At 38.7% G+C, this 23,708-nt stretch overlaps 1 protein-coding gene across 4 annotated transcripts in view; it reads right to left on the bottom strand.

The window, feature by feature from the left end:
• KIAA0319L (KIAA0319 like) overlaps positions 1-23,708 on the bottom strand; it is a 90,012-nt gene that overhangs the window by 37,933 nt on the left and 28,371 nt on the right. For all 4 annotated transcript variants that reach the window (XM_014840095.3, XM_014840096.3, XM_014840099.3 and 1 more), the window contains one exon: positions 21,700-22,229. In XM_014840095.3, coding sequence (XP_014695581.1) covers positions 21,700-22,229 — 530 coding nt within the window. The remainder of the gene's footprint in view (positions 1-21,699; positions 22,230-23,708) is intronic.

Raw genomic sequence — 23,708 nt, 5'->3', positions numbered from 1 at the left:
TATCTTCTTTTCTCACTTGACATTTATATTTAATCTTTCTACAAATACTTATTGAGCACTTATTATGGAACAGGTCTTGTGGATCCAAAATATTTAAAAAAAAACATAATCACTGGGCTCAACCACCAGTACACAATCTAGAGGGAGAGAACTGAAAACACAATAAGCCAAACGGTAAATATAACTATAAAAGTTATGATGAACCAAAGGAACACAATCTTAGGGTACTTAACTCCTCTCTTTGGAGAGAGGGAGCAACTGAAGAAGGATTGTTTAAATAAATAAAGGCTTCCTGGAGGAAGAGAGTCTTGAGCTGAATTTTAAAGGGTAAACAAAGGGCTGAGAGGAAAGATGAATATAGGCACAAGAAATGAGGTTAACATGGCGTGTGTCGGGAACTGAGAGTCATAAGCAAAGTGAGAAGCAGGAAGTAATGGAATATGAGCTGGAAAGACAGTCAAGGGGCAGACTAAAGAACACATTATAGGGGCCGGCCCGGTGGCGCAGTGGTTAAGTTCGCATGTTCTGCTTCAGCGGCCCGGGATTTGCCGGTTCCAATCCCGGTGCGGACACGGTACCACTTGGCAAGCCATGCTGTGGCAGGCGTCCCATCTATAAGGTAGACAAAGATGGGCACTTATGTTAGTTCAGGGCCAGTCTTCCTCAGCGAAAAGAGGAGGATTGGCAGCAGATGCTAGCTCAGGGCTAATCTTCCTCAAAAAAAGAATACGTTATATGCTACTTTAAGGAACCAGGTAATTGCTAGCAATTAAAAGGTTGTATGCAGGAAGGGACAAGGTCAAGTTTCTGTCTTAAATGGATCATTCAGGTTGCTGCATAGTGTATGGGTTTGAAGAAATAAGACAACAGCAGAAATACCACTTAGGAGGGTATTCTATTTATCCAAACGAGAAATGATGCATGGCTAAACAAGGATAGCAGTATGGATTTTTTTAAAGAACTTAACTGAAGTGAAATTACATAAAATAAATTGCACACATTTGAAGTGTATAGGTCAAAGAGTTTTGACAAATGTATACACCCATGTAACTACAATCAAGAGAGAGAACATTTCTATAAGCCCCAAAAGCTGGTTCACACTCCTTTGCAGTAAATTCCTGCCTCCACCCTCAGGCTTAGGCAACCACTGATTTGTTTTCTGTCACCATTAATTAGTTTGGGTTTTCTTATAAAAGGGTCATATACGTAGTATTTTTGTTTCCGGCTTCTTTCACTCAACATAAAACATAAAAAATGCTTTTAAGATTCATCCATGCTATTGTGTGTATCAGTAGTTCATTCCTTTTTATTACCGAGTAGTATATCATTACAGAGATATACCAAAATTTATTTATCCATTCATCTATTGATGGAGATTTAAGTTGTTTTCAGTTTTCAGCTCTTATAAATAAAGCTGCTATAAGTGTTTGAATACAAATGTTTCTGTAAATATATGTTTCAATTTATCTTGGGTAAATACTTAGAAGGAGAATTGCTGGTTACACACAAGTGTATGTTTAACTTTATAAGAAACTGTGGACTGTTTGGTCCAAAGTGGCTGCACCATTTTGCATTTCCACCAGCAATATATGAGAGTTCCAGTAGCTCCACAACTTCTTCAATACTTTGTATTCTTGGTCTTTTTACTTTTTATCATTCTGATGATATCTGACTGTGATTTAATTTGCATTTTCCTGATGACTAATGAGGCTGAACATCTTTTCATGTGTTTATTTGCCAGTCACATATTTTCTTTGATGAAGTTTATTCAAATCTTTGTCGGTTTTTTTTACAACTTTATTCAGGTATAATTGACATATAATAAACTTAACATATTTAAAGTGTAGGATTTGATAAATTTTGACATGTGTATACCTATGAAACTATCACCTCAATCAAGACAATGAACATATCCATCAGTTCCAAAGATTCCTCATGTTCCTTTATAATCCTTTCTCCCCACCAACATCCTTAAGCAATCATTGCTCTGCTTCCTATCATCATAGTTTCATTGTTTGCATTTTCTAGAATTTTACATAAATTGAATCCAAAAAACTGTATGTAATTTTTTCTGGTCTGGCTTCTTTCACTCAGCAAAATTATTTTACTATTCATCCATGTTGCTGTGGATATCAATAGTTCTTTCCTTATGATTGCTGAGTAATATTCTATTGTATGAATATACCACAATTTGGACCTATGGGTTGATTCCAGTTTTTGGCTATGACAAATTGAGTTGCTAGAAATGTTCCTCTATAAGTCTTTGTATGGACGTATCCTTTTATTTCCCTTGGGTAAATATCTACAAGTAGAAAGCCTGGTCATATGGAAGATGTACTTTTAACTTTTTAAAAAACTGCTAGGCCATTTTGTAAAGTCCTGTGCCACTGTACAGTCCCACCACCAGTGTGAGCATTCCAGGTGTTCTCCAACCTTGCCAGAATTTGGTGTGGGAAGTCTTTTTAATTTGAGCCATTATCGAGGTGTGCAGTAGCATCTTATTGTGGTTTTAATTTGCATTTTCATAATGATTAATGATGTTGAGCATCTTTTCATATACTTATTGTGCATTTGTATATCTTCTTTGGTGGGCTATCTGTTCAAATCTTTGCTTTGTTATTAGTTTTCTAATTAAGTTACAAGAGCTCTTTATATATTCTAGAAACAAGTCCTTTGTTGGGTACTTTGCAAATATATGTGGCTTGCCTTCTCATTTTCCTTAATGGTGTCTTTTAAATAGCAAAAGTTTGTAATTTTGATGAGCTCCAATTTATCAATTTTTTCTTTTATGGCTCATGCTTTTAATGACTTATTTATTTACTTACTGACAAGATCTCAAAAATGTTCTCCTGTGTTTTCTTCTACAAGTTTTATAGTTTTAACTCATAAATTTAGGTCTATGATCCATTCTGAGCTAACTTTTCTGTACGGTGTGAGGTAAGGGTCAAGGTTCATGTTCTTCCATATCACTAAACAACTGTTCCAGCACCATTTATTGAAAAGAGTTATCCTTTCCCCACCGAATTGCCTTGGTACATCAATTGACCATATTTGTGTGGTTCTATTTCTGGACTCTATTCTGTTTCACTGATGTAGTCTATCTTTATGCCAATACCACTGCTTTAATGCAGCTTTATAATAAGTCTTAAAAGTTAGATAGTTTAAGTCCTCCAACGTGGTTGTTCATTTTCAAAATCATTTTGATCGTTCTAAGTCCCAATCCATGAACATGGCTATATTGGTTTCCTAGGGCTGCCATGACGAACTACCACAAACTCGGTGGCTTAAAACAACAGAAATTTGTTCTCTCACAGCACTGGGGCCAGCAGTCCACAATCAAAGCACTGGCACAGGCCCTCTGAAGGCTTTCGAGGAGAATCCTCTTAGAGCTCCCAGAGGCTCTTAGCATCCTTGGCTTGTGGCTGTTAACATAACTCCAATCTCTGTCTCCATCTTCATATGGCCTTCTTCCTTGTGTCTCTAAATCTCCCTCTCCTTCTTCTTGTAAAGACACCAGCAATTGGATTTAGGGCCCACCCTAAATACAGGATAATTTCATTTCAAGATCCTTAACTACATCGACAAAGATCCTCTCCCCAAATAAGGTCATATACTGAGGTTCCGGGGGGACACGATTTTGGAGGGGACACTATTCAATCCATTTTAATGGTATATCTCTCCATTTACTTAGTTCTTTAATTTCTCTCAGCAGTGTTTTATAGTTTTCAATATATAGCTCAGTATATGTGCAAATATTTTGTTAAATTTATCCCTAAGTATTTCATGTTTTTGGGTGCTATAATACAGTTTTTAAAACTGCAATTCCCAATTATTCATTGCTAATATATAAACACAATTGATCTTTGAATATTGATCTTATATCCTGCAAGCTTGCCAAATTCACTTAACCAGTTGCTTTTACGTGCATTCCTTGGAATTTTCTAGGTACATGATTATATCTTCTGTGAATAAAGGCAGTTTTGCTTCTTCATTTCCAATCTGTATTCCTTTAATCTCTTTTTTTGCGTTATCACATTGGCTAGGATCTCCAGCACAATGTTGAATAAAAGCAGTTAGAGCTGATATTTGTTGAGTAATTGTCATCACATTTTCCTTGAAATCTTTAAACATAGATTCCTTTAATTTTTAAGCACTTTTTTTTTGGCAGGGGAAGTTTCACCCTGAGTTAATATCTGTTGCCAATCCTTCCTCTTTCTTTTTCCTTCTCCCCAAAGCCCCAAACATGATTGTATATCCTAGTTGTAAGTCCTTCTAGTTCTTCTATGTGAGCTGCCACCACAGCATGGCAACTGACAGACAACTGGTGTGGTTCTGCGACCAGAAAATGAACCTGGGCCACCAAAGTGGACAGCATAGAACTTCAACCACTAGGCCATCAGGTCTGGCTCTTGAGCACATTTTTAATAGCTGCATTGAAGTCTTTGCTAAATCTGACAGCTGAGTCCACTCAGAATTCAGTTCTATTGATCACTTTTTTTCTCTCAGTGTGGGTCACATTTTCTTGATTCTTTTTTGCATGTCTCATAACATCTGGTTGAAAACTGGAAATTTTAAATAATATATTGCAGGAACTCTGGATTCTGTTTTATTTTTCTGATGGGCTGCTGGTTATTTTTAGTAACTTCCCTGTACTTAAACTACAGAATCTGACGCCCCCACAGTATGTTGCCATTGATATCTCTGCTCAGTTTTTTTTTATTCCAGTTTTTATTTTAGCCCAGCTTCCTAGGCATCACACCTGTATCTGCATAGTTTGGCAGTCAGCCAATAATTTGGCCAGCGGTCACTCAAATACTTCGAGCCCATAAAGCTTCACCTCTGCCAATCCATCCGTGTGTTGCTTGGGGAACTGCATTCAAAGTAGCAGCCAATCCTCAAGTCTCCCTTGACTTTTACTTTTTACCAGCCTCTCTTGGGTCTCTCTTGCATGTGCAGGTAGTTTCTCAGTCATCTGTAGAGCTTATCTCAGCCCTTCTATGGCTTTCTTATTTTCAGGATCTTCCTATTAAGTTTCCAGCAGGTCCACCACTTACCCCAACTGGCATTGCAACCTCGGGCTAGAAAAGCTGTGGATTCTCTCTATTAATTCCCAATCAAGTTTGCCACTTTTAGTTGTGCGTTTTCACCCTCTGTCCCAAATTAAGTCCAACCCCTCTGGCAGAAAAGTTACTAGTTTTCATGTCCAGCCACACACTGGTAAAACTACATTTCTTGTCACCTGAGCTGCGGTGATGGAGGTAGGGACAGATGGCTAGGCCCCAGGAAGCAGACTACAGACTCCCACTGTACTTGCTCAAAGCATTACCAGCTTTTCAAGAATAAATGCTTCTCACTTTGCCTCTGCCTCCATTATATTTCTAATGGCCTGAAATATTTGGTTTCGACAATGTTGTCCAGTTTTATACTTGTTTTTTACAATGAGAAAATTATGTACCCCTTTATGATACCATAAGTGGAAGTTCTCTTCTTTCCATTTTCCCATTTTTAAAATTGCTTACATTTCTCTTTTGAAATTCCTTAACTGTTCACTCACTAAAACCATTTCCCTTTAATTTCCTTTAGTTCTCTGAACATACTTTGAAGTCTTTGACTACTAACTCCAACATCTGAGTCAAGCTGGAGTCAGTTTCTATTGACTGCTTTTTTCTGAGTATGAGTACTCTTTCCTATTCCTTTGCATGTCTAGTAATTTTGTTTGAATACTGGACATTCTAGCTACCAGTTGTAGTAACTCTGGATTCTACTTTGTTTTCCTTGGGATTGTGATTGTTTGGGGGTTTTATTCCTAATAGGCAAGTAACTTATCTGGACTTAAACTTTAGACTTTGCTTCCCCTGCAATGTGCAGCAACTGATACCTCTGTGTAATTCTTGCAGCTACTTTTTTAGCCTGGTCCCCTGCAGGTCTTCTTGGGTAATCTAATAACTGGCCAAGAACTTGGCCACAGATTATACTCAGATTTGGGGCCTGCTCTCACTGTGCTTTCTTTACTTCTGGAGATCACTCCCCAATTTTTCAGCCCTAGACTCTGTCCTCTGACAGCTCAAGTCAATAAGACTTCAGATTTCTGCCACCTGAGATACACATGGTTGGGAACAGTGTAGTTGAGCGGTTCAGCCAGGGATTTTAGTAGATTTTATAGTCAGGTTATGAGTTTCACTCTCTTCTGTGATTTTCTTACTTTCAAAGGCACTTCCCCTCAAATATCTACATAATTTTTCTATTCTGAACTCTGTTCTTTGCCACCATAAGAAAGTAAGGCTGAGGTTTTTCTCTGCCACCTTCCTCTACTTTAGGGATTGATGAATACCCTCAGGCAAATTTTTCAAAGCTGCAAACTCACAATTTTTATCACTTTTAGTTGCTGTTTTTCAAAAGTAAACTCTCCTCTAGGTTCTGTCTGCTTTTGGATCCTTTCCAGTTTCTTTAAATACATTTTTTACATATTTTATAATTATTTTCTGTGGGAGGGTTCAGGAGAGCACTTTACTCTCCCACCATTACTGGAAATTCCCCCTATGGGACAGATTTTAAAATATTAAGGATCTAATATTTCTGAAGCTGAGATGTATCTGGGGCTTGGGGAAAAGAAGCTAAGATGACTCCATGTTTCTAGCTTGAGTAAGGGACTAACTATAGTGGTATCAAAAAACTAAAGGAGCAGCTTTAAGAAAATAACAGGCAAGTTATGGTTTAGACATATTGAATCTGAAGTACCTCTGGGAAATTCAAATAGAGACCCACACTTGGAATTAAGTTCCCAAAGATAGTAGTGAAGCCATGGGAGTAAATGAGCTTGCCCAAGAAGAGCATGTAAGTAAAGGAAACAGAGCCTTGAAAATAGAATACTTGGGAATACTAAGGGTTAAGATGTGAGCAGACAAAATGACCCACAAAACTGACTAAGAAGGAATGGTCAAATAGAAGGAAAAGAATCAGGAAAGTGTGCTATAACAAGAAAGAAAGGACAATTGCAACCAATATGAAATAATGCAGAGAGATCTAATCAGATAAGGACTCAAAAGAATACACTACACTCGGCAAGTGTCAGGTTACAGGTGACCCTGGCAAGAGCAGCTTGGAAACCAAATTCCACGGGGCTGAGGATTAAATACAAGTGAATGAAAAAGCGAAAGCAAGTGTAGGCTACCTCAGAAATTTTGAGATGAAAAGGAAAAGAGAGCAATGTAAGAGTAACTAAAGATGCAAGGGGACAAGATCAAGGACATATATGGAAGGAATGAATTTGAACAATAAGCATCATATTCTCAGACTTCTGTCTGAGACGATTATAAAGCTTAGGCTATTGCACAAACATTTAGGAGAGCATCTGGGCCCTATCTGGGTAAGTGGATACCAGAGAAGGATTCCTAGAAGAAGTAAAGCCTGGGGCGAGTCTCAAAGAACATGTAGTAGTTAGGCAGGTAAATGCCAAAAGGTTTAAAAAAAGAAAAAGACACAAAACATGGTGGACTTTTGCTTCTGGTCAAGATGAAGTAATAGGGACCAGATTTTTATCCTCCCATCTGAAACAATTGAAAAAACAGACAAAATATATGAAACAACAACACTTAAGACACTGGACATTGGGTAATGAAAAAAAGCAATCCCTAAGAGAAAAAAAACTAGATGAATCCTAAGAGTGCCCCAACTTACTGTCTAGAGAAATTTCTAGGCCACAGCACAGGAAGAGAAAATCCAGGCAGAAACTGGCAGTACCCCTGAGTTGAAGAAATGTAACTAAAAGTATGGGAGAGAAGAGAGCTGCACAGAGACAGAATTCTGAAAATCTGCAGAGGATGCTCTAAAGTATTCAACTGAGTACTGATCATCTCATGCATGTGTGGAAACTACTCAAGGTCAGAGAAAGAACTACCCAAAGGATTACAAGGGACAGTACCCAGAGTTCACATGGGCTAGGAATAATACCTATTCCAAAAAGCCAGAATGGAAACTTCATAATTCATGGGACATCAGTTAAGAGTACTAATAAAGGTCTTGCCTCAGCAGTGGGGAAAAATTAATGCCAGATTCAATGCAGCTCTGGGCCCACATAACAAAGCTTAAAAGTAAGACTCAAAAGGATTAAATTGTTTTCAAATAATTTAACTACATCCCAGAATAAAGCTCAAGAATACTTATAGTGATACAAAAGTATCCAGAACTCAACTAGGAAAATACCTGGTACCCAATCAAACATTACCAGACATGCAAAGAAGCAAGAAAATAAATCCTGTAAGGAGGAAAAATATCAATTAATTAAAACTAATCCAGAAATAACATAGATGACAGAACTGGTAGATGAGGATATTAAAATAATTATTATGATTGTATTCCATATGCTCAAGAAGCTACAGGAAGATTGCATATATTAAGTAGAGACGTAGAAGATTGAAAAAAAAAAAAACCCAACTCAAGCTTCTGGAAGATGAATACTACAATATCTAAGATGAAAAATACCCTGTAGAGATTTAATGGCAGAGTAGACAACGCAGAAGAAAAGATTAGTTAACTTTAAGATATATCAATAGAAACTATTCAAAATAAAACACACAGAGAAAAAAGACTGAAAAGAAATGAACAGAGCATCAGCAAACTGTAGAACAAATTCAAGTGGCCAAATACGTTCCTAATTGGAGTTCTCAAAGGAAGAGGGGACAGAAAATTTTTGAAGAAATAATGGTCAATAATTTCCAAATTAGATGAAAACTAGAAACCCACATTTGAACCCAGATTTGAGAAGTTCAACAAGCTCCAAACACAAGAAACATAAAGAAAACTACACCTATAAATAACATAATCAAATTGCTTAAAACAGCGATAAAGAGAAAATTTTAAAAGTAGCCAGAGAAAAAAGCCACATTATGTATAGAAGAACAAATATAAAAATTACAGCAGATTTCTCAACAGAAACAATGCAAGCTACCAGATGTTGCCACAATACCTTTAAAGAATTGAAAGCAAAGAAATAAAAAAACCCAAGCCTGCCGATTTAGATTTACTTAAACAGTGAAAGGGTTTTTTAAAGATAAAGGTGAAATACGGACTTTTCAGACCTACAAAAGTTGAAAGAATTCATCACTACAAACTTACACTACAAGAAATGATAAAGGAAGTCCTTCAAGACAAAGAAAGATCATATCAGACGGAAACCTGGATCTACACAAAGTAATGAAGAGCACTAAAAACAGCAACTAACTGAGTATATATTTTTTCTTATTATTTAAATCTCATTAAGAGATAACTGACTCTTTAAAGCAAAAATAATAACAATATACTGTGGAGTTTACAACATATGTCGAAGTAAAATGTATGACAACAATAGCATAAAGGCCAGAAGAGAAAATGGAAGCATACTCTTGTAAGGTGCTTATACTATACACGAACCAGTAAAATATCATTTGAAGGTAGTCGTTGATAAGCTAAAGATGTATACTACAAACTCTATAGCAACCAGCAAAACTATATAACAAAGAATTATAATTATGCATTAATTTTTTTACTGCTGCTGTAAAAAATTACCACACACTTAGCAGCTTAAACCATACAAATTTATTATCTTACAGTTCTGTAGGATAGAAATCCAACTCAGATCTCAATGGGCTAAAATCAAGGGGCTGGCACAGCTCTGTTCCTTTTTGGATGCTGTAGGAGAGGATCCGTTTCCTTGCCTTTTCCAGTTTCTAGAGGCACCCAGCTTCCTTGGCTCATTGTCTCCTTCCTCCATTTTCAAAGCAAGCAATGTTACATCTCTCTCTGGCTTTCTTCCATAGTTACGTCTTCCTCTTCCACTTTTAAGGACTATTGTAATTAAATTGGGCCTGCCCAGAAAATGCAGCATAATCTCCCTATTTTAAGAGCCGTTGTCTAACAACCTTAATCCCATCTGCAACGCTAATTCCTCTTTGCCATGTAACATAACCTATGCACAGGTTCCTGGGATGAGGGCATTGACATCCTTGGGAGGGGCCATCACTCTGCCCACCACAACTAATGAGTCAACATTAGGAGGTAAAATGGAAATAACAAATACTCAACTAATTCAAAGGAAAGCTTAAAAATAAGGATAAAATGAACAAAGAACACATGAGACAAACAGCAAATAAATACTAAGTTGGTAGATTCGAATCCAATCACATCAAAAATGACATTAAATGGTCTAAACACTCCAATTAATTGGCAGCGATGGTCAGACTGGATAAAAAACAAAATCCAGCTATATGCAGTCTATAAAAAATCCACTTTAAACATAAAGACACAAATAGGTTAAAGGTAAAAGGATGTAAAAACATGTATTATGCTAATACTAACCAAAAGAAAGCCTGACAAAACAAATTTCAGGGCAAAGAATATTGCCAGAGATAAAGAAGATAAACTTATGATGACACAGGGGTCAATTCATCAAGAAGCAATAACAAACCTAAACACCTATGCATCTAATAATAGAACTTCAAAGTACCTGAAGCAAAAGCTAATCTAACAGTAAGGAGAAATAGATATATGTACAAACATAGTGTCATATTTCATCACCTCTCTAAAGAACTGATAGAAATTAATAGAAAATAAGTCAGGATATAGAAGGTCTGACCAACATTAATCAATTTGACATTTATAAAACACTCACCCAACAATAATAGGATACATATTCTTTTCAAGTGCACATCGAACATTTACCAGAGTAGACTATATTCTGAGCCATAAAGCAAGTCTCAATAAATTTAAAAGAATTCAAGTCATACAATGTTCACTGGCTAAAATGGCATCAAATTACCAATCAATAATAAAAGAATATCTGGAAAATCCCTCCAAATATTTGGAAACTACAGAGCATACTTCTAAATAACCCATGGGTCAAAGGAGAAGTCAAAAGGAAAATTTAAAAATATTTTGAACTGAATGAAACTGTAAATACAAAATATCAAAATTTGTTGGATGCAGCTAAAACAGTACATGGGGAAATTTATAGCACTAAATGCCTATGTTAGAAAAGAAGGAAGTCTCAAATCAATGACTTTAGATTACACTTTAAGAAACTAGAAAAAGAAGAACAAAAGAATTCCAAATTAAGAAGGAGAAATCAAATAATAAAGATTAGAGCAGAAATCAACAAACTAGAAAAACAACAGAGAAAAATGAATGAAACCAATGACTGTCTTTGAGGAAATCTAGCCAGTCTGATCAGGCGGAGAAAGAAGGAGAAGGAGGGAGGGAATGGAAGGAAGGAAAGTGGGAGGGAGAGACGAGGAGAGAACACAAATTACCAATACCAGGAATGAGAGAGGTAACATGACTACACATTCTACAGATATTAAGGGGGCAATAAGGGAATATTGTGAACAACTTTATGACAATAAATTTGACTACTGGGATAAAACGCACAAATTCCTTGAAAGACACAATCTGCCAAAGATCACTCAAGAAGAGTTATTATAGATAAACTAAATAGCTATATATTTATTATATAAATTGAATTTGTAGTTCAAAACTTTCCTAAAAGAACTCCAGGCCCAGATGGCTTCCAGGAAATTATACTGACCATTTAAGGAATAAATAGTACCAATTCTATGCAAACTCTTCCAGGAAATTAAAGAAAAGTAAACATTTCTCAACTCATTCTATAAGGCCAGCATTACTCTGACATCAAAGTCCAAAGATATTACAAGAAAAGAAAATGACAGGCTAATATTCCTTCACGAACACAGTTGCAAAAAAACATAACAGAGCTTTAGTAAACCAAATATAAAAATATATAAAAAGGATAATACATCATAACTAAGTGGGGTTTATCCCAGGAATGCAAAGTTGGTTTAACACTCAAAATCAATCAAGTTATCCACTATATTAACACACTAAAAAAACAAACGTCATATGATCATCTCTATAGACATACAAAAAGCATTTGATAACATCCAACATGTATTCTGACACAAATTCACATCAAACTAGGAAAAGAAAGGAACTTCCTCCATCTGATAAAAGCTATCTTCAAAAGACCTACAGCTAACTCATACTTAATGGTGAAAGACTCATTTCCCCCTAAGATCAAGAATATGATAGGGATGCACACTTGCACCACTTGTATTCAATATTGTATTAGAGGTTCTAGCCAGAGCAATAGGCAAGAAAAAGAAATAAAAGACATCCAGATTGGACAAGAGGAAGTAAAATGGTCTTTATTTACAGACGATGTGATTACATATATGGAAAAATCCTACGAAATCTACAAAAAAGCTACCAGAATGAATAAGTGACTTTGGCAAGGTTTCAGGATACAAGATCAACATACAAAAAAATAACTGTATTTCTATACACTACCAACAAACAGAAATTGAATTTTTAAAAATATCAATATATAATAGCATCAAAAGTATGAAATACTTATGGATAAATCTGACAGAAGATATGCAAAATCTGTACCCTGAAAACTACAACATATTGCTGAGAGAAATTAAAGACAAAAATGAAAAGACATACTGTGTTCATGGATCAGTAGACTCACTATTATTATTAGGCTATCAATTTTCTCCAAATTGATCTATAGCCCCAATATAATCTCAATCAAAATCCCAGAAGGCTTTTTAAAAAGAAATTGACAAGTTGATTCTAAAATTTATATGGAAATATAAAGGGCCTAGAGCAGCCAAAACAATTTTGATGACAAAGAACAAAGTTGTAAGATTTACATCTGATTTAAAGACTTATTACAAAGTTATAGTTACCACAACAGTGTGGTGTTGATATCAATATAAACAAATAAATCAACAGAACCAGAGCCCAGAAATAGATTCATAAACATATGGTTGACTGCTTTTCAAAAAAGGTGAAAAGCAATTCAGTGGAGAAAGGATGGAAAAAATGTGTGCTACCACAACTGAATATTCATATGCCGAAAACCAAAACTAAATCATCAATTAAAAGGAACCAGCTACTGACACATGCTCAACAAGGAAGAACATCCAAACACGCTAAGTAAAAGGAGCTAGACACAAAAGACTGCGCATTGCATGAAAAGTCCAGAAAAGGCAAATTATACAGAGAGCAGAGCAGGGGATACCTGGAGCTGGGGGTGGGAGTGGGGACGGCACAAGGGAACTTTGGGGCAAATGGGGATAAGGGTATTTTGGTGGGTGATAGAAATGTTAACAAACTGGATTGTGGTGATGATGTACAATTCTATATGTTTACTAAAATCAGTGAATTGTACACTTAAAAGCAGGGAGTGTTATAGTATAGAAATTATATCTCAATAAAGTTGTTAAAAAGATGAGTACATAATGTACGCCTCTGTTTATTTAAAAATTCCAGAAAATCTGTAATAACTTAAAGCAGATTAATGGTTGCCTGGGGATAAGGAAAGGAGCGGGAAAGACAGATTACAAAGGGACAGGAGGAAAATTTGGGGGTAAAGGACATGTCCCTTGTCTTTTTTGTGGTGACGGTTTTATGAGTATATACATAGGTCAAAGCTAATCAAGTTATACACTTTAAACGTGTACAGTTTATGATATGTCAATTAAACTTCAATAAAGCTGTTTTTAAAAAGTATGGTTTCCACAGAAAAGCAAACATTCAGTGTGGCTGGAGTGGAAAGTAGAAGAGAGTAACAAAAGAGCCATTCATGCAATCAAAAATGTATTTTTAGGGGCTGGCCCCATGGCGTAGTGGTTAAATCCAGCAGACTCCACTTCAGCAGCCCCGGTTCACAGGTTTGGATCCTGGGCGTGGACCTACACCACTCATCAAGACATGTTGAGGAGGTGATCCATATACAAAATAGAGGAAGACTGGCACAGATGTTAGCTCAGGGCTGATCTCCCTCAAGCAAAAAAAAAAAAAAGAGGAATATTGGCAATGGATGTTAGCTAAGAGCAAAGCTTCCTCACCAAAAACACAAAAAGTATTTTTATTGGCTGCACAATGTCCACTTTCCCCTTAATAAACAGACTGCTTCCGCTTTTTTATTAAATAAACAGTGTCTCATCATTGTTTGCAAAGCTCTTTCTTTATTTAGGAATTACTGCTTTAGAATAGACTCCCAAAAGCAGAAGAGTACAAATATTTTTAAGCAAGGCAGGCAGATTTGTATTTTTAAAGAAACAGCTAGTTTATTATTTATTATTATTTATTTTTAAGGAAACAAAAAGATGATACGGAGCAAATTATTTTACTTCAGAAACTATGAAGTAATACTGAAAAAAAATTTTTTTTTTTGAGGAAGATTAGCCCTGAGCCTACTGCCAATCCTCCTCTTTTTGCTGAGGAAGACTGGCCCTGAGCTAACATCCATGCCCATCTTCCTCTACTTTATACGTGGGACGCCTACCACAGCATAGCTTTTTGCCAAGTGGTGCCATGTCTGCACCCAGGATCTGAACCAGCGAACCCCGGGCTGCTGAAGCGGAACGTACGCACTTAACTGCTGCGCCACCGGGCCAGCCGCAATACTGAAAATTTTTAGGGAATGATATAGGGTTGGGGAGACTTGGGTGGAATTCCCTTGGGCAATTTTTTTGGGCACTTGACAAAAATCATAAAAACTAACCCAATTCTGCACAAACCATAAGTCATACAATCATGCCCCCAGTGCATACACCTGTTTCTTCTTCAAAGAAGTTTAGGTGAAATGATGAAAGGTTTCTATTCACATGCTCTTTCTCCATCTCTCCATTTCTCTCTCCCTCCTTTTCCTTCTCCCTGCTTCTTCCTCCCCACCCCTAGTCTGGGACTACCGGCTCCAAATCAACCAAGCCAGCCCCAGTGATTAATACCATAACTCAAGAAGACCAAAACCCCTCCATCATGAACTATTCCGTTTTGAGTAGGAGCCTGCAGGGCACACACAGGACATTCGCACTTATCCAAGTTATCTCATCACAGTCAGGTAGGGGCCCTCCTTGGGAAGACACCTGCTACTCTGATGTTTACTTAATAGCAAAGGACAATTCACAAAAATTCAGATTTCAACACATTTTGATTTGAGACACAACTGTATTAAAATAAGACAAAAACTACCATTGTCACTAACAAAATCCTACTAGAGGAAAGAGTGTCCTCCTGGGGTAGCAAAACCAGTAGGGTTTAAAGACACATCCCAAAGCGCTTCTCAGCAACTAAAGCTGACGTTGGAGAACACGGCAGGGTTTATCTCTGCAGTCAGTTACAAAGTTATGTCTTCTCAGAGTCTCCTTGGAGAAACTAAGACCACCAACGAAGGGAGAAAGGGGGAGGGATGACAGGAGTGTTAGAACTAAGAGATGGCTGTTTTTGAGACATTTTTCCCACGGTTCAAGTTCTGTCAATTAGCAAGGACCTGTTAAAGGATTCACACCAAAACCCTCATCACCTCATTTCATAAATTAACTTACAAAGTAGCCAATAAACACATCTTCAAATTCATTTCACAGAATAAAAACCAGACAAGAAGATAAAAGAACCAGGATTCTTAGGAGATTAGAGAAGAAAATGAGCAGTTATGGTGAAAAAAAAAATAAGCAAAAAGTGTTATGGTGAAAATAAAATAAGGAAAAAGTATTATGGTTCAGGCACTAATACTTCTGAAAAGGGAAAAGTACAATAGTAGGGATTTCTGCACACTCACACACAAGGAAATAGGCTGCCCAGTTTTTCTCTGGACACAATCAGCCACTCAGGTAAAATCAGAATGGCGGTGGGGGGGAGGTGGTAGGGGGGTGGGGTTCGGGGGAGTGCTCAGTGAACACATATGTACACAGACAGCACTGGAAGGGCCTAGAACACTGAGGGGTGAGAAACCCACACATATTACCCAGGTCAGAGGGCTGGAAGGGGGCCTGGGGCTAAAAAATTTTCCATGTCTGCTGCTCAGATAACTGAGAATGACAGTCTAGGGAAAACAAGGCCCTGAAGGATTCCAAACTTGTCAGAAAATAATAGCCAGAAGAATAAAGGGACCCGAGGCAAAAATCTCACAAGCCTAAAAGATTAAAGGAAAGATTTAAAAGCAAAACCCAAAAGCAAGCAACCAAGCAAAAAAATCTGAAAACAAAACCAAAACAAAACAAAAATCCAGATGAAGAGAAACAGAAGTGCTTGGTTCTGTGCTTGGTTACGCAAGGCTCTTCTCTGTTACTGCCCACATTCCACGCCTTTATCCTCTGGTAAGAGGTAAGCTCCGGCCTTATGTAGAGCCAGCACAAGCGTTTTCCTTGGTGAAAAAAGGCAGCAGAGAGGTGTCCAAGGGCTTGGCTCACTTATCCTCTCAGCATTTGTTCCACAGATAACCACTGGCTTGTAGGGGTTGAAATGCTGTGATTATTGACTGGAAATGGGGACATGGTGATGGCAGAAACAGGAGCACTTCAGTTTTCCTGAAGTCAAACCTTACATGTGGGGATACCTATTTGGACCTTCATTTCCTGGGCTCAAAGAGAACACTCCTTCTCCTTTCACAAAGCAGGACTGGCAGCAATTAACTGCCAGTGGCTGAACTGCTTGTACTGCAAACATTCCAGGACCCAATCAACAACCCTTCATGCTCCTCCTGCCAACAATTCAGAGGTTCACGGCATAGAAAGGATGCATTACACAAACCAAGCAGTACAAACTTCTTCCTTAAGTTGAGAAAGGGGAATAAACTGGTGAAACTCCTATCCATGTTTGGAATTGCAAAAGGTCTACAATACCTGCTCTTGGATACAATATATGTATGTTTCCAAAAGAATGAAAAATGCTACTGACAAGCCAATGCCTTTGCAGCTCTACAGGCATTTCAGGCAAGACAAAAGGAATTTATGATATAATTTCTTCCCACTTTGGATGCAGAGTTGCTTGACCTACCTTAGTGAAAAGAGCACAAACTAGAAACTAGTGCTGCTAGCCAGTCATCCCCAATTAGGAGGAGAAGATCAGCAGTGTATACATTTCTCTTCCTTTCCCTAGTGCATTAAGCAGAAGCTTGAACTCCAAGTCTTCTCCTAAAAGAAATACCTACCAGTTTATTCTGAATGCACAAGGTGATCCCACCACCCTTCCAGAGCTATCCATGGCCTTCAGGATAACTATCAAGCTCCTAAGCATGGCATATAAGGTCAAATATAACTTGTCTGGATCTGAAGACTTCACTTTGCCCCGTTCTTTAGCAATGCTTGCAGTTCTCAACATGCGATGCCAAACTATGTAATGCCTCTGTGGAACACTGCACAAAGGCCCACTCTCACTCTTGGGGCTCATAGTCCAAGTTCAAAATTCCTCCCCCCATGTCTACCCACTCTTCATGTTAGACCATAAAGCTTGAGATCCTGTTCACTGGCAGCAATTTATTGCCACTGCCCACTGCTGCTAAACAAGAAGGAAAAGAACTCCCCAGCCATACAACCTCAGGATCTTCCTTCCAGCGTATACCTTAATTCTATAAGGGTCAAGTTCGAATTTTCACCATCTTCCAGGAGACTGCCTAAATCTACCATATTTCTAATCTTACTGGTCTGTGTCTAATTTTATTGATCATAATTATCCTGTAGTGTGCCAGAGCCAGCTCATATGAGCTGACAATGCCTCTCTCCCCCAACTCTGTGTTCAGTGACTTCATGCTGGTAGTTTGAAATTGGTCATGGTGGTATTTACACCATGGAAATTGGCAAAGTCTGTAAGTCAAGGCTTGTTTTTGTTTTCTGGGGGGAAACCAGTTGTTTAACATTTACCACACTACAACTGTTACCCCTATAGTGATCTATATACACTTCCTCTCCTGTGAGACCCAACCTCCTTTTCTTTCTCTCAAACATTCCACCGAACTGTCTGGAATTTCTACTTCATGATCAAAAAGTCACCTATACGCTCAGTCATTTCATCTTTTGTTCCCTATACCTTCTGTAGGACAGGCTACATAATTTGCAAGGTCTGGTGCAAAACGAAAATGCAGAGTCCCTTGTTAAAAAATTACTAAGAATTTCAAGACAATGACAGCCGAGCGTTAACCAGCGCCTTTCTAAGTGTGGGGACTTGTACAACTGCACGGGTCACATGCCCATAGAGTGGTCCCTGATCACCTATTCTTAACTGCAAGCCTGCCCTCCCCTGAGGATACTGTTTCCCACGTATCCTTACAGTATGATGGCTACTTATTCCCCCATACTTCAGGATTGAAGGGGGGTTGCTATTTTATTTGCTCCCCTTCCCAAAGCCCTTTGTAAACAGTTACTCTTCTTTGTGAAAACCTCTTCTCCTTTGCCATCTTGCTGTGACTACACTTCAGTCCTTATGAGAGCTGTCATCTCCCAACTTACTCAATACTCCTCCTACTTAGCTGATGGCTTTGATGTCTGGCTCTCAAAATGCCTCTTTACTCCAAGTCCTTGCCTAAAGAGTAAGAGGATTAAGAGGACAAACACTGGATAGAATCAGACTTTCTGGGTTCAAGACTTGGTACTACTATATACTAGCTATGTTGCCTTGGCCATGTTCCTTAATCTTTCTTTTCCTGAGTTTCCTCGTTTATAAAATAGAGGTGGTAATAGTACTTCATAGGATTTGTTGTATGGATTAAAAGTTAATACACATCAAGGATTCAGAATGGTACCTAGCACATAGTAAGTGCTCACTCAGTAAACATTAGCTATTGCTGCTGTCACCGTCATCATCATTATTAAAGTCTATCTCAATGTCTACAGGGATAACTCAATACGTTCTTTGAGCTCCTTGTTGCCAATAAATTTCTTCTCCACTCTACCCCAGCAACTCTTTTCCACAGGTACACCCTAGATCTTGCAATCACCAGAACTTCTCCACTTCCAACATCTTAAATTCAAATATCCCATACTCTGACTACCATCTCCTGTCCTTCCAGGACTCACATTTACCTCTGCCCTTCTATCTGCTTCTCATCATTGAAACCTCTGAATGCCAAACTCCTCGATCGTATCTCTGTCAGCCCCTCCCATCTTTGCCTCTTTTCCTTTCCTCTTATGCTCTCTCTTTCATCCACTTTCTTGACAACAACCTTAATTTCCATGCCCCACTTTCCTTCTATAAAAGATTGGCAAAGTCCCAATCTTAGATGAATCAAACTATCAGCCTTTTCTTGACAGGTGGCTGAGAGCTACTGAGGAGAATCTTACAACTATAAAGATCAGTACCACTCATAAATTCATGGTCTCCATCTTCAATGCTACCCAGCAATCTTTCTATTTCATCACCTAGTTTGCTTTCTCCTACCCTCCACAATGGCCGTTTCAGACCTTTAACATTCTCTCCAAACCTCTGATTTTCCTCCCTACTACCCACCTATCCCCACTCTACCTACCTCTGCTTCTCTGCTCTGTAAATGATCTATCCCACTTCAGAAAAAAACAGGAATGAGATTAGAACACCACAACTTCCTTCTACCAAACCTAAAAATCCACCTTGGCTACACCTATATCCACCCATTTCTTCCTTTCTATCACAATGAAGGAGTGGTCTCTCCTCCTGCTTAAGGGTAATCTTGTGCTCCGTGCTCTGGACTCCACCTGACCTATAACGCAGGGGTTCACAAAGTGCTCCCAGACCAGCAGCATCAGGACTCTCCAGGAGTTTGTTACAAATGCAAATTCTCAGGCCCCACTCTAGACCTACTGAATCAAAAACTCTGGACTTGGGGCCCAGCACTCTATTTTTAACAAGGCCTCCAGCTGATTCTGATGCGTGTTAAAGTCTGAGAACCACAGCTCTAAAGGATTATTTGTTGCTTATCTCCTTTCCTGGATCTTCAACCCCCTTCTTCAGTGCAATGGTTCCCTTGCCTGAAGTGCCTCTTATTTGATTGCTCCGTGTACATCCTTGCCCTTTTCCAGTATATTCACCACACAGCAACACAGCTGATCATATCATTCCCTGCTTAATATAAAGACCAATATTTTAAGAAGGCCTCAGGCTCTGCACACCTCTCAAGCCTCTTCTTTCACTAGCTCTCTTGCTTGGTTTACCAAACAAGACAAGTCTCTCTCAACTGCTTGATCTTGCCATGCTCTAGGGCACCTAACAAGCTTTGAAACCATTACTCTCTCTGCCTGAAATACTCTTTGCTTGTTTCTTTTCCTAACTCCTACTTCTGCTTCAAGTCTCAGCTTCAACTTTCCTTACTTGGGGTAGTCTAATTTTACCCTTAGTCTTGACTAGGTGCCTGTTAGATACTCTTACAGCTCTCTGCACTTATCCTCTCATAACCTGCACCAAACTTATAATGATTTATTATAAATGTAATGTCTGTTTTTCTTGCCAGAGTGTAAGCTCTGTTAGGGCAGAAATAATGTTTATCTTATTTACTATAATATTCCAGTGCCTAGCTTAGTGTAGTAACTTGCACATAGTAAACGTGCAATAAATATCTGCTGACTGACTGAGCCTTTGCATACACTATGCCTCTGTCCAGAATGTTCTGTATTACCTTTAACCCTGTAGTGAAATCCTACACATCCTTCAAGAAACAAGCTACACATCGCTGTAAAGTCTTCCCTGCACATACACACCACCTGCCTGCCTAAGTGGATCACTTTCTCTTTTGTATTCCTACTGTGTTGTCTACACAAATCTCCTAGTGCAATAAATATACACTACTGTAAATACCTATGTTCATGTCTGAATCTAGACTATAAACTCCCTGAGGGCACGGATCTCTTCTCTCTTGTTCATCTTTGTATCTCTAGTGCTTAGAAAAGTACCTGACAATGATAATAGGTGTCCATAAATGTTTTGGGGCATATTAAACCTAAGACCGTATCTCTAATACTGCACTAAAAGATTTCTTCTTAATATTAAATCTGGGTTCCAATTCTAGGTTTGAATTAACTGCATGAGCAAACCGTTTAACCTCTTTGGGCCTCAGTTTCCTCACTAGTAAAATGGGGCTAATAATACCTATGTGGAAATATTGCTATGAAAATTAAACAAAATCACATAGTACAACGATTAGCACACACAGTGCCTGGCATGTCGTAGCCTCCCCACTCTGGCTTCAACTTGATAGAGACAACTAGAACAAAAGAAATACAAAAATAAGTCACAGCAATCAAGAGAGACTGAGCATAGAGTGAGTCATTCCTTTTAATCATTTGCCCAGGAAAATCAACAATGAAGACACATAATAAGCAGAATAAACTCTATTGCTGGCATCTCCCTTGGCATACAAAGCTTGGTGAGAATTCACCCCAGAGAGCGCTTGGCTAATGGCCACATCCGGCTACCCAGCCTGGCAGGTCAGGTCTTAATCTGTGGTTCCAGACATGGTTACTACAGTCTGGAATAGAAACTATCTCATAAGGAATGTGTTTACAGGCAAGAGATGGGGGAGGAGGAGGAGAACTTGACTGCAACCACATCAATCAAGTGTTTTGCAATCTGGCAGAAAACACTGCAGAATCGTTGGTGGAGATTAACACCCACACAATTGCACTTACCTGTAGCCAAAAACCAGCTTAGACTAGATAATGAACAGCTTTCTGTTTTCACCAAAACAAAGGTCAGACTTGCATGGAGTGAACACCTCTAAGGTCAAGTTACCCTTGTACGTCTGGGCAGTACCCATGAAGATGACACGTGGCAGCTTTTTGCATACACTCCTCAGTCTATGAGTGCTGCCCACAAGCATCAGTTTCATTGCTCACATGTGCCAAATGTGAGAGCAGATTTAACAGTTTCTCTGCTCCTTATTCATAATTTGCTTACCTCTGTAGAGCCATTGGTTTTCCTATCATCTAGTTCCTTGGAGTCATTCATTTCAGAATGCTGTGTCACTAACGGTGTAACTACTTCTTCCCTGGGACTACTTCTCTTCAGAAGCTTCCTGATTAAGCTTTGCTGGTCACTGGAAGATACAGCAGGTCTGAGTGTAGCTCTGTGTGGGTTCTGTCTCCTCCAAGATGCCCTGCTCCAATCTAGCCCCAGAATATGTGGTACACCATCTTCATGTGGAAAGCCCAAATCATCTTCAGTTTGGGGTTTTTTTAAAAACACCAGCATGGAATTGGAAGAGTCTGTCCTAAAAGCCCGGCAGCTCTGGGGCCTGCTGCAGTCTGCCTGCATGCACATCCCTTCTAACCACCAAAAGGCATGGCAGGCAGAGTCCTGGCAGCAGGCAGCCCAACACGATTGGAGGGAGGGGGTTCCTTCAAGAAGCTGGAGGTGAATTTCTCCCCCAGATCTCAGGCCAACTCCAAATTGTGTCTTCGCCTGCTGGCACCTGCTTTCACTGGCATCTAAAAACAAAGAATGAAAACATGTTAAGATGAAATAAAAACAGAGAGTACTGCTTTGTAAAGAGTGCTAAACACCAACGTTTGAGGCTATTTTGAAGACTGGTTTTTAAGAGAGTGGGAAACCTGTCTAGTAAGTGGAACAGAAGAAGGAAAAGAATATTTTTCGGCTCAGGATATTTTAGCATGTGGAAGTACTACTCCAGTTCATCAGTGGTTCCCCTTCTCAATGAGTCCCTTCTACAGAGACCTTTTACACAGAACTCCAGTACATGAAACAGAAAAAAAGGAAAACAAAGGAGCTATTCCGGTGGAAGCATATGGAAGGATGAGGGGGCTGGGGAAAGTCCTGCTATTCGACTTCCTACTCACCTCCAAGGTATTTCTCAGGGCCAGTGTGAGGACTATGGGAACAGCAGAGCAGGTTGCTGAACAAGCTGGAATATTTTCCCCACTGAACTGGCAGCAATATAAACTGAGGAAGCGTTCACTCTCAGAGTCATGTAAGTGCAGGGCTGGCTCACCCAACCTTGAGAGTGAGTGCCTCCTTAAATTTTGTGCCCGAGGTGCCTCTTTCTTCACCCTAGCCCAGGATCTCGGGCTATAACACAAAATATATTTTAGAATAACATATACAAAATATGCAGTAGAAGCAAAGCACTGAAGAGATGGATAATTATGTCTGCATGTACACATAACTGGAAAAGGGCCATGACTAACTAAAGCAACAACCTGATAAACAGCCAAAGCCAACCTGATTCCCAGGAAACACTTACCATATGTCCAACAGACTAAATGTGGACCCCGGGCAACTGAGAGATAGGAGATTAGGGCAGGCTCTGGATTATTGATATTGAGTTGAGCAAGCACTATGGAAGCCAATCTGCCAATGTTACTTAAAAGAAAAGAGATACACTGGCACCAATCTAACACCAGTCAAGGCAATTTAAAATGCCAGAAGAAACAGAACTTCCCTAAGAATAGATGAAGAAATAGTAACTGAAAAAAATGAAGCCAACAAGAGCTACAAAAATACCCTCATTTCCTCATCCTCCTTCCCAGACAGTAACCAACGGTATGAATCTTAGAAACAGCTACTTGAGTGTACAGACTTTGTTGAAATTAATAAATTGTTACATCAGTAACTACTGTCAGTTACTTTTATGGCAACTTTCCATCATTCTTCTCAGAATTCTCTCATATTTAACATAGGAAAGTGGGACAAGGAGGGAGAACCAAGCAGAACAGTGCAGTTTTGCTGAATTGAGGAAAGAGAATTCAGGGTGACTGTGATAGCTAGAATTTTGGAACAAACTACCAAAAAGGAGAAAGCTACACAGAGAAAGAGCTCCAGACATCTGGACAATGATCCCCTTCAGTCTTAGAGGTCAACACACAAGGGAAATTAGAAACTATTTTGAACTGAACAAAAATGAGAACACAACATATTAAAATTTGTGGGGTGCAGTTAAAGCAATGTTT

The sequence above is a fragment of the Equus asinus genome, chromosome 5 (assembly GCF_041296235.1).
Source record: "Equus asinus isolate D_3611 breed Donkey chromosome 5, EquAss-T2T_v2, whole genome shotgun sequence".
NCBI lineage: Eukaryota > Metazoa > Chordata > Mammalia > Perissodactyla > Equidae > Equus > Equus asinus.
This window is presented reverse-complemented; position numbering and strand designations above follow the sequence as displayed.